Source organism: Embiotoca jacksoni, unplaced genomic scaffold (genome assembly GCF_022577435.1).
Source record: "Embiotoca jacksoni isolate LCO1_2020_lvr unplaced genomic scaffold, fEmbJac1.0.p SCAF_14, whole genome shotgun sequence".
In the NCBI taxonomy this organism is placed as follows: Eukaryota; Metazoa; Chordata; class Actinopteri; family Embiotocidae; genus Embiotoca; species Embiotoca jacksoni.
The window spans coordinates 8,729,756-8,745,874 of NW_027185274.1; the positions used below are offsets into that span (position 1 = coordinate 8,729,756).

The 16,119-nt window shown below is 41.5% G+C and overlaps 1 protein-coding gene across 1 annotated transcript in view; it reads left to right on the forward strand.

The window, feature by feature from the left end:
• dner (delta/notch-like EGF repeat containing) overlaps positions 1-16,119 on the forward strand; it is a 49,337-nt gene that overhangs the window by 19,164 nt on the left and 14,054 nt on the right. Inside the window, exons 2-6 of the mRNA XM_069147850.1 lie at positions 8,252-8,596; positions 8,730-8,827; positions 12,769-12,932; positions 15,027-15,175; positions 15,770-15,923. Coding sequence (XP_069003951.1) covers positions 8,252-8,596; positions 8,730-8,827; positions 12,769-12,932; positions 15,027-15,175; positions 15,770-15,923 — 910 coding nt within the window. The remainder of the gene's footprint in view (positions 1-8,251; positions 8,597-8,729; positions 8,828-12,768; positions 12,933-15,026; positions 15,176-15,769; positions 15,924-16,119) is intronic.

The window sequence follows — 16,119 nt, forward strand, 5'->3', positions numbered from 1 at the left end:
TCCCAGAGGATTACTGGTACTCTTGAATGTGGATTTTGATATGGAGTCATCATATTTCTAGAATGGCCTATGTTTTGTCACGACTGAACTTTACTGCCATCCCCTGGATTTCATAATGTGTGACGTTTAGTTGGCTAAAGGCTCTGTCTCGAAATGTTAATGAAAGTCAAACATAGTTTGTGATCCACCCCGTGAATAAGATCTGCTCCAAAGTTTAATGAGTTCTTTCTTGGCCAAAGCTACATCCTTCCACCAAGTTTGATCAAAATTGGTGTCGTAGTTTTGTTCTATAATCCTACTGACAAACAAATACACCCCACCAAAAACATAACCCCTGCTATTAACAAGGCAGAAAAAAAAATAAAAAATCATCAAATCCTCCAGACAAGCACAGCCCCCACCATCTCCCTCTGCTGAGAGTCGATAAGACAAGTGAGTTAGCAAATATAAAGTTTATCTGCACATTCAGTCGAAGTTGTAATTGTCGCCACCTCGCGAATGTCCAACTTTCACTCTTTATTTAGCTCTAGTTTAACAAAAACTCTCTTGGTCCTTTGCTTTAGCGAAGGCTCACCTGCTCGTCAGTACCTTTTATCTGTCTCCTGTTTGATGTTGAGCAAGTAGCTTTCAGTTGCTTTGTCAAAGCTTTCTTGCTCGAAACTGTTGGCTGTGATGGCCCATGATTTCAATAAGGTTTGTATTGACAGGTATTTTTGATTACCAGCAAAGGTTGTTGTGGTACATAGTTTTATTTTATTTTAAAGTGAATCTCTGAAATTAGCAGCCATTTTGGAAATGGTGAAATATTTTTGCATTTCAAGATACAGTGTGTTAGTGGGTGGGTTGTAGAGTAGCCATTTTGCATGTGTGCTGTATTGTGTGGTTTGACTCACCTTAGCTTTGCTGTGAGCAGGTACATTTTAGTGCAGTTTTGATTTGGTTCAAATTTGCTTCGTGTGTAGTGGTGGTTCATTTATAATTTGCCAGCATTTCGTGTTTTCTCTTTTTATACTTAACACTAACCTGCAAAATAGTGCAGTCTGGCCCTACGTGGTTTCTTTTATTTGTTTATGTATTGTGGATTTAAATAATGTATTAAATCATACAATCCATCCCTCCTTAATTAAGACCTGCATTTGAGACTCCCTTGCTGCCACCTAGTTGGATGGAGATAAGCCGTTTATTTTCTGCATTGTCGTTAAAATCAATATTTCTGGTGTAGCAGTCTCTGAGTCTGATGTATTGAGTATCCCCTGGTTACCTTAAGAGGCAAGACATGCAGACTTGATCGATATATAATTAATATGTCAGCACCAGCGATGCCATTTTATAGACTTCCAAAGTAAGTAAACATGTTTTTCACAGGTTTTGAAATTAACACCAGCCACCAGCCAGGTCCTAAAATATTCACAGTAGCTGTGACTCATGAAGTCATCCACTTTCATTCGACACTCAGGGACTTTACTCAGCTGTTTTTTTCATCAGTTTCTTGTTTTATGAAAAGGCGCAGCGATTAGACTCGCTTTCAGAAATGTTGATCCTCTTGCTGCCAGTGCCTGCGCACAAAACTGCCACTTTTCTGCCAAGGATAGAAATGTTTGACTCAGTGTGGCATCATGATGTGACAATTAAATAAAAAGCCTGGTCACCAGCACATATTTTAGCTGTCTACAAGAAAATCAATTTATCTCGGCTCCATAATTGTGTTTATGTTTCTTATATATGCATTTGGAGATACTGCTTGCTTGCAGTTGTCACAGGGCCCCCATGTTTATGTATATTTTGATACAAAAAAAAGTAAAGTCCAGCTTCCCTCTTTTTGTGCAGACCGTTTGGTAGAACTGTATTCACTAGTACGTCGAAAGCTCTTGTGTCTTCATCGCCTGCTGTCTGAACCACCTCCTTGGTTTATTGCTTCCTTACTGTTTGGTTTATTCATTTGTTTTTATGCCTCATTCGGTCTGCTACTCCTCAGCTGTATTCCCTCATTCACTCTGCTCATAAAGCATAAAGCGCAACCTTTTCCTGGGACTTACTGTCAGGATTTGAGACACTAACTCAGAAGAATCATGCGCTGCACATTTTTCACGTGATTAGAACAGCTAATTACGTGCCAGCGACATTTTTCACAGTTTTTTTTTTTTTTTTAACGTATTTACTTCATTTGTGGCTCGTTTTATTCTGTAGACATTATATTAAATCACGTCCAGGGGCTTAAAGCTCATGAGAAGAGACTGCAGAAAACACCGTGGGGGAAAATGACTCTATTGAGGGATGATTTCCAAGTATTATTTTGGCACTATCATGAATTAAATATGTTGTTTTAGCTGAATTGCGGGTGCTCATTATGCACTGCACATTCGAGATAAAAATTACTGCTGGCTATATGAAAGTTTAATTTGGTTGATCTAGCTAATTGCTGTGTGATTGATTATATAATTACAGAGTGTTTGTTCCCTGGCTGTTATAATCACATGCTGTAGTTCTGGTTGGAAGTCCCAAATTGCGATGATGCAGTGTGTTTTCACAGCTGTCGATATGTGGAGAAGAACAGTGTGTTTTTGGTGTTAGGTACATGGCCTGTATGCTTCAGGGTTATATTTTCTCTTTAGCCTTGTGTTTTCTTGATATTTCTTCTGCTCCTCTGAGATTACACAAAGCAGAGAGATGCTCTAGTTTCTCTCTGTAGCCTTGAATTCACCAAACAGTGAATGCTTGACGAATCCATCTTCCTAAAAAGAAGACGGATCCAGATCAGACGTCTTGATTTTTATCTACGTCTCTCATTGGTAAAAAACAACAACATGATATACTACTGTAGGCACATTACATTAAGTTTTCTGCTTATAGTGCTGCGGGTCAGATTGCAGTGAGAACAAATGTGTCCACTGAGATCCTCATCCTGCTATTTGTGAGAAAATGTCATGAGCGAGCGATGAAGGAAATGCTATCTGTATCTATTGTCCCTCCACAGTGGGGGTTGCTGTCACTCTGACTGAAGGAGGTAAAGCAATGATAAACAGCCCAGACGAGGAAGTAAGTGGATTAGAACAGGGATCGTCTCTCTGCAGCATGATGGGACCCTTTGGGCAAATATTGAGACTGTGCGTGTGCAGGGAACAAGTGCGGTGGGGGTGTGAAATTACACTCACTCGCAGTATTGTGTGTAGTATAATGTTCTAATTGCTCTCATGTTACCTAGCTACCCTTGCTATAGCAACATGTCTTGATTGTTAATAAAGGAGCTGTAGAAAAATTTCAGGCCAGCCTGCTGAGTCACCAGCTTATCATTGTTTCACACACGTGTTTTTCTCATGTGATTGTGTGTGTGCTAATAGCTGGGTCAACTGCCCTTTGGCCACTGATTGTGTGGTACAAAGAATAATACTAATAATGCTGTGTTTCTCTTTTTTAATTAAAAAATAAAATATAAAAATCTGTCTCATCAATTCTTTCTGAATGGTTCCTGATTGTAAAACTCTGCTGGAATGTTTCTTCACATGTATGTTTCTGTTCTGTTTTCATGTGATTATCTGAATAATCTGCCCATTAAAGTGAACCCCTCCGTATTTATTTCTGACCACTCAAAAGACTCACTTAAATAGCATGTGGTCAATAAACGCGTTAAATGGAGCGCTCAATTAACTGCTGGCGGCTCAAGCTACGTCAGATGTGGAGACTCACATGAGCTCACTGACCCCTGTTTAGTAAAATGAAATGTTAAAAGCACGAATTGAAGCAAACATTTAACATGTTTTAAATCATCATTATTATTTTTGCTACAGCAGCCTCTGCTTGAATTCAAGCTAAAAGGGAACTGGAAAGGGAATAGAAAGACAGAATTTTTCCAACATTTCGACTTTCAAGGTGTCTCTACCCCCCTTTGCCTTCAGTTGAATGAACACTATTCACCTCCTTTATAGGAAATGTTTCCCATTCTGCCACAACAGCAGGTGAGGCAGTCCCAAAGGCATTGGATGGGGGTGGATGAAAACAAACAAACAAACAAACAAAATGAAAATATCTTCCCTTATTGTGTATGAGGACACTATCATGCCGAAACAAGAGAGGAACTTTCCCAAAGTGTTGCCACAAAGTTGGAAGTTTAAATAGTATGCTGCAGCATCAGGATTTTCCTCAAGCACAGTTACGCAAATGTATGTCTCCCCCTCTCTAACATGAAATGTGCACAGCTGTGATAAAATAACTGACCATCATCTGTTTTATTGGGTAGTACAGATTTGTAAATCCTCAGAACTCCAGGTAATGGTTGTTCTTAAGATTTGCTTGAAGGCTTACTTACTACTCACTCATCTTCAGGCGACAAACAGAACTGATATTCTGAAATCTTAGTTAGCAGCTTTTATGCAACATCAGTTTGCAGCATCGGTAGCAGAAAAATCATCCTACTGCTTATTTGTTTTTCCACAGTGCATCACCTTTTCAAATAACATCTATTGCCACCTTCCTTGTAATATTAGCAAGCTGCAATACAATTCAGCTCAGCCGCTGGACAGTGATATAACAGATTTAATAAATGTTACAAAAGTGCTCGTTCTGAGTAGAGAGACTCTCTTTTTACTCTCTCGGAGGTCAGAGGGCAGCTTCAGATCTGCTTTACTTTAATGACTTGCTCAAGAACACTTGTAACAGGCTTTCTGTCTGAGCTTCTAATTAATTACCCAACTCTGTAATGAACTGATTGACTTGTTAATGCTTTAAACACTCAAACAGCAGCACTTTACCATCCATCATGTAAGCCATCATATAGTTTTTTTTTTTTTTTAGTATTTATGGGTCCATAATTTCCTTAATGATTTCTTGGAAAGAAATTGGAAAGATTTTTTTAAGGAAAAGTTTTTAATCAAGAAAATATTCCCTCATTCTTAATTTACAGCTGATTTTTCTGCTTCCTTGTCCCATTTTTTTTCAGTAATACGACATGCTTTACTTTGACTGAAAGAGTTACCGAATTGTTAATTTTTATATGTGCCACATGAAGGCAATGAAAAGCTGAACTTCAGCCCAGTTATTGAAGGTGTATAGATGTCTGCTACTGCGTCAAAACCGGCTTTATCTCAAACGTGCACTTTGTCACGTCTTCCTCATTAACCTATAGCTCAATGACACAGCACATAAAAGTCTGTTGGCTGCATCATCGCCACATAAACATTTCCTTTCTCGTCAGGGTGTCAGTAAAGTGGTTAATAAATGAAGCACTCCCTCACCATCATAACACCTTTGCTGATTATCAGAGGACGTCAGGTTGTTGGATGCACAGATATACTGGTTTGTTTGGTCTGTCTCTCACACTCAGCGTTTCAGGTGCCGCTGAACTTAAAAGACTTTCACTTCAACTATGGAAAAAGCTTTCACCGTATATACTAAATCAGCAGATTTAGTGGGCCATTTGTGTGTATATACCTTCTTTAATTATAGATGTGTTGCCAGTGTGGAGACTGAGATGTAATACAGCGGGCATGTTCTCTGGCTAAATTGAATTATTCATCATATTTACGTAGTGATGTTCTAAATGCTCACTTTCTCTCACTACTTTACTGATTTTATGGTTTCATGCTGCAGCTTCACCTCTGTAAATCCAGTCCAATTCAAACACAATCAACAGAAATGCACGATAAATGTGAAAATGTGTCTCCCCACCGCAGTGTGAAGAACGTATCTCTGAGTGTGTGAGTGTGTCGCGTGTCTACAGAAACAGACTCATTCAGCCCCTCCACTGGGTTAAATTGATGAGTCCATTGCTTAAGTAGCGTCGCTGTTTCCCCTCCGTCCTGCCATATTGATCCTTCCTCCCAAGGGTGACCATCTCAAATTAACAAATAGATCACAGCACCTTGCAAAGCAATTAATTTGGCCTCGGATGATCCCTTTGTTCTGTGGGAATATAGATAAAGGGACTAATGTGGGTTATTATCAGCTGCTAAGAAGGAATTGATTCACATGGCCAGAGCCCAGGGCATATGAGCTGTTTGGTCCGGGAGAACAACATGCGAAATGATGCAGGGAGATAGGCCTAAATTAACGAATACTAATAGCAACAAGGGGTGGTGCCATGTGCACTGTGCAGTAATGTGGTTATAAGTCACTCGTCCTGAAAAGAGATTTAATCAATTAGTGACATTGTGAATCTCTTACAGACCTAAATGACAGGTTAATAAATCCTATTAATCAGATATAATTGAACTGAGATTAGCAACAACAACCAGTGGTAAAATACGGACTCCAGGGCTGCAGCAAACAATCACTTTTATATCAGTTAGTATAAGAACGTTATCTTGAAAAAAAATCAGTCATGTTGTCTGTGAAATTTCAGAGCACATCTTCAAATTACTTATTCAAAACCTGACGTTACATTTAAAGTAATACTGTAGAGAACACAAAAGCAGCAGACCTTCACAGCTGAGCTACTGGGGACAGTAAATATAATTTTGTTTGATAAAGGACTACTGGTAATTAGAAAATATGGCCCATTAATATTCTAGCAAAGCTGTTTCAGTGATATCAAAATCCCACAGTAATCAATGCAAGCAAATATATACACTCTGTGACCACTTTCTGTAGGGCACCTGTCACATCAAAAGCATCCCCAGTATCAAAGCTGAGCCACAAGTTCTACCTTTACAAAGATAAGGTTGAGTGTTTGGCACCGTCAAAGAGACATTACTCTATTGTCCTTGAGGTTGTAGTCTGCTGTGTTCTTGACCTCCAGTGCTTTATAATGAAAAGTGTTTCTAATATTTTGCCCAGCACATTTACAAACAAAAAAAAAAACATTTGAATAGAAGAAACACAGGCAGTCCAATACAACACCATCATTACCTACAACCTTGGAAAGCTTTAGCAAGAAGGTTTATTTTGCGATGCAGATTTGAATTTATACGTATTGTCCAGCCCTGTTATTAGTCCTGTTGTGTCCTCTTTGTGCTTTGTTAGAGCAGATTTTTTTTTTACTGCCTGAACAGAGACTATTAAGATGGGAGAGAAATCCGGAGTGACACATGGAAAAGGTCATGAGCTGGACTCTAATGCTTCCTGTAGGCCAGACGAGCCAGCGCTGTTGTTCTCTAAAGGTTGATAAACTCAATCCTTGGTGCAGTTAAAGTGGAGATAAGAGCAGCACACTGTGTGAGGACTGCAGAGTGGCTCGCTGGGACTGTTGGGACTGCTGAGCTTCAGAGCAGAGGAAGTTTGAAAGAGGCGTCACGAGTGAAAACCTGAGAGAGATTAGCACTAATGAGCTGTGACTTGGTCACGGAGAGAGCAGACTCGTAATGATGCTTTATTGATGCTGCTTCTCTCTGTGTTTCTGTACATTCACACGCTCGCATCTATATATACCTGGGGGATTCAGGGTGAGCATGATTACCATGCCTCTATTGACCCTCTCTCCAGCCCGGGTTTTTGTGTTTCTCCCGGCTTTATTAGAACTGTGTCTGAACACATTAAAAATCAGACAGCTGGGGCTGCAGATACCTGAGGTTGTTTCAGTAAATAAAAAAAAAATTAAAAAAAAGAGGCAGCAGGATTATAGACATTCTTCAGCTTAAGCAGGCTTTGAAAGCCAGGCAATAGCAACACTGTGTCAGGCAGTAAGCTTGGGAAGCTTGGCTTTGTCCTCTTTCACCTTCAACATCCATACCCGAATGTTTTCTCCAAATATGATCAATTATTGATGGGGGAAACCAGCATGAAGGAGGCTGTCAGACTGCATTTCTCTCATTGCCGCATGATGGGAGAAACCTTATTTGGGGACAAGTGTGTGAGAAGCTATATGTGCCTCCCTACTGTGAGAGGAGAAAATGGAAGGAGAGAGGAAGAAATGCAGTCATATCACAATTTATTAGAAACACAGAGTGGAAGTGTAATAAAAGACGAGCGCAGAGCAGAGCCGAGGCTGTGAATGGGGAGGCTGAGTCAGAGAGCAATAAAAGAAGTAGCTGAGCAGCGTGAGGGAGGGGAGCGACCGCTGCTAGTTCGGACTACTTGTACACTTTCTTTTTCGCCAGCGTTTTAACGACCTGTTCCATGAGCTCATATACAGTTGACATTTTGAGCCTTCACTGTAAGAATTGACAACAAGTGGCGTCCAGGCAGCGTAGAGGAGAGCGGGATAGGCGGGATGACATGTGAAAACAGTTAGATAATAATGTTTTTGTTGTTTTGTTGTTGCTTCCTCCTGTGGGTTCTTTTTTTATTTATCTTCTTTTGTTTATTTTCTCCATTATCTCAGTTTTTCACAGACCCCTGTGCCAGCAGCCCCTGTCTCCATGGAAACTGCAGCCGGAGCGATGGCGGGGAGGAGGGGGAGCCAGCCTACACCTGTGAGTGCACCGAAGGCTACGAGGGGGAGAGGTGTGATCAGATCCTCTTGGACCTGCCGGCCGCCGACTGGGACCCGGCTACCCCCTCCGCTCCTGAGCTGGCCACCCCCGTCGCCTCCACGACCACAGCCGCCACTCAGCCCCCGCAACCAACCACTGTCCCCTCCACCACAACACCGCCATCTCCCACCCTGCAGCCATGGCAACCCAAACCCGGGCAGAGGCTGCTGGTCGCGCCGTGGGAGGCAGACAGAGTGAGATAACTTAAACATGAAGTTCAAGCTTCCTGCAGGTTTGTCTTAAAATGTGTAAAGAATTCATGCTGTGTGTTGTTGTGTGTGTGTGTGTGTGTGTGTGTGTGTGTGTGTGTGTGTGTGTGTGTTTCAGGTGACGGAGGGTTTGCACTGTGTGAGTCCCGAGCTTTGTGAGCTGACATCAGGAACTTTGACTCTGTCTTTGGAGGTGCCTGAAGAGACAGCTGTAAAGTAAGAGTACCACCAAGTACCTTTTATAAGTGACTGATATCTCCTCGAAAGCAGTGTCAGAATAACCAGCTAGACGGCTGCCGGACCAAATCTCGCTGTGGACCTCCGTTCAATTTGAAGGCAGTTTCCCACTCTGCCCGGTTGGTTGTCCAGACTTGCCCTTAAAGCAATAGTCCAATACAAAATGTATTTTTTTGAGTATAAAACAGTCACTGGCTGTTTGCTTGAAAAGTGCCTATGGCAAGTCTTCAGATTCACAGTAGTTCCAATGGATTCCAATGGAGACCCAGCATCTGTCTGCACAAAGTGAATGTTTTATACTTAATGGCAAAACAGAAGCGTTGGCACACACACACACACACACACACACACACACACACACACACACACACACACACACACACACACACACACACACACACACACACACACACACACACAGGTGTTTTCAGTTCTGCCGGATTAGATCACCTGTCTGGACTGTGTGTATGTGTAAAGACGATGCACACTCTGTCTCACTGTGGTGCTTTTTTCCTTGTTGGGATTAAAAAAAAAAATCACACCTTTACCATTGAGTGTTCTCGTAAAAATGAATGTGACACCGAATGAGAATCTTGTGTTTGTTGACCTCCCGAGGAGGGTTTTTACTTTATGGTGAATTCATGGAGTGTTGGTCGAATGGGAGGAACAGCAAACCTCCGGATACTACGATTTGGCCTTTAGTATTAAATATACATTCAATATTTGCAGTCGTTTATTAACCATTTAGTTAATTGCCAGCCACAGGGGCTTTGCTGCCATTTTGCCACGTTTGTTTAGACTTTTTTATGCTTTTTTTATTCGGTGGGAGATATTTTAGCTATCAGAAATTCGTGATACCTCCAAGGCCTTTAATGACAACGAGGGAACTTTTCCATGTCAGCTTCTAATAATTAAGGAACTGAACGATATGACATAAACATGGCATCACCTCACTGATGTAGAAATGCACTCAAAAAGTGGTCAGTATACTCAGGTGTGGTTAGAGGAGCGTGGCTGTTGTGAAAACTTTAAACTTGTGGAGTGGTTTTCAGCTTGTTAAGTAAGGACACAAACTCTCAGAACTTAAAAACGACCTCAGCAAAATCTGTCCTGCTTTGGACCATAATCAGCAAGAATAACAATGGGGCACACTGTACTGTGTATTGCTTTAATAATTATCATAAAGAAAACATTGGAATAGAATCTACTTTGTACAACATTTTATCTGCATGCTTACCATGCAGCAGCTTTTGTTGGAAACATAACACAACACGTAGCTTTTACAGATAATAACCTCATTTGAATCTTCTCATGACCCACATCTGGAACATGAGACACTGTATTACATGATGTGCTCCATCTTCTCAAAGCTTGTTTGCTCTTAAACAGTATAACAATTACTCTATAAATAAGGGTCAGTGGATAATGCAGAAGAAATGGTCAAGGTGAAAGTTGGACGCCCTTGACTTTGCTCCTCATTATAGATGGTAGGTACGTTTCAGGGGCTTAATGATGATCGCTGGCTGGGTGCTACGAGCTGCGAGTTAATCAACTGCTGCTGCTTTGTTTTCAAACTGTATAATTACACACAACACCTGAACGTTCACCCGGACGCAGGCGGTGAAGGACACTCAATCAAACTCACATGCAAGACTTGGAAATGAAGCAGTGATCCAAAATTTACACCGATTTAAAGACGCTCATAGAAATATGATGAAGCTCTGTATCCCACAGAGTGAGAGTTACTCTGTGCACACTGATGCTGAGTATCACTCATGAGAATATTAACTCTTTCATGTCTATGCTTTGAACTAACAATGCATTTAGTTAATGATATCTGACATTCCACTAAATCAGCTTTAATGAAACTAAAAAAAACAGATGAAAACCAACAAAATCAAATTAAACAAAGCCTTATCGAATGTAGGCCATTTACAGAACTGTGCCTCAAATATAACACGGCTCATTTGAACTTGAAGTAACAGTAGTTCCCCAGATATCTGAGCTCCTTATGTCCTGCCTCAGGCTGAAGCAAAGAAAAACTCATTTCAGCTACGAGTAGCCATGTCCACCATCTTATTATTTCGGTCACTGCGCAGAGCTTCACCTCCAGGCTCAGCTCTCTCTATACTGCAGCAGCCGTCATGTTGATCCACCTGTGATGCTCCAACTTGTCCTCAGTCTTGAACTTGACCTTAAAATATGTCCTCCAATGTGTCTGGCCATCTTTTTTCATTTTTTATATTTTTTATACTGACTTACATAAGCAGCAGTCAGTACTCAGAAACACTTTTACTATTTGTAAGATTCATTGATTACTATCTCATGTCTTTTATACAGGCATGTTTGTCACTGGTATTTGACCTTGTGATAACAAGAAGCTTGTCGCTAACACCTACCGTGTGCTAATTGCTTAAAACCTAAAACACACTTTATCCATGCACACATCACACATCTGATATTTTTAATCTAGATTTTCTCTGGAAAGCACTAAAAGCTACGTCTCTTTGTACAAAACATACTGTTGAGGTAATAATAATAATTATTGCTCTTGTAAGTTGCAAGCACTCATTTAAACAGATGCACCACGGCAAGGGTTGAGAGGATAATCACAGACTGCGTTATTTGTTTTTGTTCATGTAGGAATGATTATTTCAGGTGTGGGAGTGAGGTTGGAGGGAAGCTCGACAGCATTTAACCACGACCAGCCTCATTGAAGCTGTTGAATGTCGCTCTTACAGCCCTATTCGACAGATTTGACTCTGCCCAGCTGTCTGTCTTTCATGAGGACTCGCCGTTTGGTTATCCAGCTCAGCTCAGCTTGGCTCGGGTTTTTACTGCCTCCTCAGCGAGCAGCTGTTGGAGTTTGGCATCTGCAGCATGCAAACATGAACTGCATTGTTCTTGTCACTTCGCCCAGAGGGACACTGAGGGAGAAATATTTAAAGATAAAGTTGAGCTTCATCAAAATCCTCCTATTGGCAGCATGATCCTCGACCACGGCGGACCTCTGGATAGAGGGTTTATCCTCATTGTCAATGGTTTTGGTGGGGGTGAGAGATGGAGCGAGAAGTGAACCATGTAACGTTTGGCTTACTGGAAATGTTGATTGGAAAGTTCAGACAAACAATTTGTACTCCATATATCCATGAGACGCGCTTAATAATATCTGTCCATAACATTTTCTGTGTCTCTTTTGTAGTCAGTCTGCTCTTTTCAATTTATCCAATATTAGCCGTATTTCAGGGTTATTTTATCAAATTATTCACCAAACTAAAGACCCTCAACATCCTTCAGACAACCTCAGAGTTGGTGCTAAAAGGAAGCTTATGCAGGTTTGAGAACAAACAGGAAGAGCCGTCATTTATTCATCAGTCCCCAGTACAAATGAGTGTCCTTGAGAACAAAACTGTCAGCCTCATGGCTGCTGAGCTGGTGCTGACCACCATGTGTGTAGAATAGAGACTGGTATTTTACTTTGACTAAAATAATGATAAAAGATAGCGAGCTTTGCATATAAAATTAGCTCATTAATCTTATCTTTCAAGCTGATTTTGTTGACACTTTAATACCGTTTGATGTCTGGCAAGATGAATAAAGTCTTTCCTGCATGTACAAAATAAGAAAGGTTGCAGAATGTGCATTGGTCTTGTAATATTTTGTGCATTCAGTGTATTTCTTCTGGTATAATCCATTATTTACTCTGCACAGCCTCCAAACCTGCAGCACAAGCTGAAAGCGCAGCTGAGAACTGTCATCGATTAAAAGTGGATCATAGCAATGAGTAGAAACTTTTGTTTCAGACCAAACTGTAGACAAAGTCACAATCATGAATTTTTTTTTTCCTGATTTTCCTTCCCCCCCCTTTTTTTTTTTTTGTATCACCTTCCTTCCTCACTTTTCCTCTTTCCTCCAACCAGGGTGGTGGTGAATGTCAGTGGAGCTCCAGTGCTGTGGCGCGTGAACGAAGAGGGTTTCCTCCGGTCGTCCATTTTGAATGGTACCACCATGTGGTTCCTGCAGGCCGCTGATGGACTGGTGGTGCCAGACCACTTGCTGCCCCTGGGCCAGAACTACTTCCTCAGTAAGCTTACAGTCTCCTGAATTCATAAAGAATAGACTTGGCAAACTTTGAACGAAACATGAGCTTGTTAGACTCGTCACTTTGAGCATATTAGCATTCTGTTGTTAGCATTTAGCTGAAAGTCCCAAATGAATTGGCCTCGACTCCTTTCTGTCATTACGTAGGGACATCAGGTGGCTCCTGAAAAAATAGCCACCCAAGAAATGAGTATTTACTAAAATACACTCAGAAACCTGTGATGTCTTAACCTCCATAAATAGTGCACAATTAAAGTATTGAGGTGTCTAATGGCTGGTTAATTAAGCTGTTCAAATCAGACCTGTTTTCACCAGATGAGTTCTACTAAAACTGGATGAAATGTACAGAGAAATGAACAGAAGTCTGCTTTCCTAATCCCTGGTTTTATCATTTAGTTTGTATGACAGCTCATCCAACAACCACACTAGGAATAGGAAACATTTTGAAAAACCTCCAAGTACCTCATTTACAACTGAGCCAAAAACATCAGAGGATTAATGAATTTAAATAACGTGTAATTACCGCGTTTATTCTTGACATGTCACTTGGGAAAATAACACAACATTTGCATATATGAGTCAGAAAAGTATATTTGGATATTGATATTCCATCTGTATATTAACACAGAGTTTCGCACACACTCCTAGAGTTGGTGAACACGTTGCCAAAAACGGTGGCGTAAGCCGCCTCGGATGCCGGAGGGGGTTAATTGGAGTCTCACTCTTTGACTGAAGGGCTGGCTGACCTCTGTGTGTGCGTTACATACCTGATGCTGTTCCAAAACACTTCCTGTCTGCTGACCTTGACATGTCTGCTAACTCTGTGGCTGCCACAGCTTCTGCTTTTCCAGAGAGAGAGAGAGAGAGAGAGACATGGGAAGATGACATTGGAGAGTTAAATCAGAGGGGAGAGAGGATAATGGAGGGTGGGAGAGAGGAAGGGAGGAAGACGGGAAAGGAGAGATGGCAAGACTGAAAGGGATTAGAGGAAAGGACAGAGGGACTGAGGATGCAGACGGAGGGGGAAAAAAAGTGAAGGTCAAATTGTGAGAGAAGGATGAAGACACAAGTGGTTTATTTCATGTTTCTGTTGTCAGAAGTCAGACTTTATGGTAAATGAGCAAACTCGGATTTACAATCGATTTTAAGTGTGTCACATGCTGTAGGGCCTGACGGTGTGTGACCTTGTACGTGTCTGCATGCTGGGGGAAGCATCAGTGAGGACGTCGGATAGGCGACGTCCATCTGCACGTGATGGAAATGCAATGATGTTTTGGACATGTGCTTTAGCAGTTGGAAAGCGCGACGACTGTGCAGGTCTAATATTTGATGTCATTGGGATGATAATCATTTGGTCACGGGTGACAGAGGAGCATGCGCAGTTCTGTCAGCGCTCCGATTGGCCGGGGGAGATGACATCATCGCTCTCGTCATTGGTGAACTTGCAGTTCTCAGATGAGGCTCTAAAAAAATGCAGTTAATGTTCACTATGAAGCTATTTTTATCTTGGTGCCTGTGTAGCTTTCAGCTTTGATCGAACATACAGCAAGCGATGTGTTGAATTTATAGATCCGCAGAGAGACAGGACGCTCTATTTTAGTCACTATAATGAACTGCCTGCATTAATTATTTATTTTTTCTTTTGCAATGATAATATACTCTGTATGACAATGCTGACATGCTGATGTTTAGAAAGAATAATGTTTACCATGTTATTTTAGCCATTTGACATGCTAATAGTACAGCTGGGGCTAATGGCACTGTCATAAATTAGCAGACATTCAGTCATTAAAGTAACGGACAAACTGAAACTAGATGATGGTGCTAGGGAAAAGTCAAGTGTGTATGATTCATCTTCTGGGGACCATGAATGTTTTTACAAATGGTCCAATAGTTGAGTCGGGCGGACTGACATCCCTACAGTCATGCTTCCAGCATGCTTTCTGTTCGTGGAGTCGCATTTTCTTTCCAAAGACATGATGATCGGGTATTTAATATAACTGCATGTACTGTGTTATTGAAATGAACCTTTGAGTGACATGAATAGTTTCTAAGGCCCTCAACTCTTCTGTGGTAGGTGTGGTGCGTGTGGGTGCTCCCACTGCCCCGGAGGTCACCCTGCGTCTCAACCTGACGGTGAAGGCGAGCAGCTGCGTGGAGCCCGGCAGCAGCTTCAGTGACCCCCAGTGCTCCGGCAAAGGCAAATGCATCACACAGCCCTCTGAGGTGAGAGGTCAGCTTTACGTGATCGAGGTGCAAATGCACAGGAGAAAATGCTGCAGCATCATTTGATGCTTCAATAGGAACTCGTATGATCCTCTCCCCGGGTTTAGCTTATGAATCAAAGAAGAGTGCAGAGCAGTGCAAGCATGCAGTGCAACAAATGACGGCAGTGCACCATGATGAAAACGTGCTGTGGTTCATTATTATCCTCTTGCTGATAGTTAATTCATGTGGGTAGAAGAAGGAATCGTTGTACAGTATACCCACGAGTCCTCCTCTATCCAATCATTGAAGAGACATGTAGCGGTAGTGACTCTCACTAAGTGTGAAAAGGTGTTGGCAGTGAGGTGTCACAGAGGCTTTTTCATTGTGTCTCTTTTTATACTCAGTTTCTCGTTATCATTCCCCTCATTAACTGAGAAGATCAAACTGTTCCACTTCTGCTCATAATTGCATTGTTATGTCGCTGAATTATTTTACAATCTGCCGATCTCATTATTTCTGTTTCACAAGTTTTTATTCTTCTTCCTCCCGTCGCTTCACCTTTAAGGCTCATTGATTTGAAATGTGAAATTTGCGTGTGACCCTATTTTGCAGAGCACTTTCTTCTGTGAGTGTGAGGACGGCTACACTGGCATTTTTTGTGAGGAGTTTGACGCCTGCCACCACCGACCTTGTCGCAACAATGGCACCTGCACTGATATTAGACAAGGGGGCGAAGGACGCAACTTCACATGCACCTGCCAACCAGGTGTGTGCGTGTGTGTGTGTGTGTGTGCGTGTGTGTGTGTACTTTATGCTATTACAAATAGCTCCACATGTGTTTATTTCATGGCTGTTTCACGTGTGTGTAAAAGACCTGCTGTGTGGTCTCAGTTGGTTTGATAAGAACTGAAAAATGAGAGCCTTTTTCTTTGTTTTTTAAAAAAAATGTCTGAATAAGAACA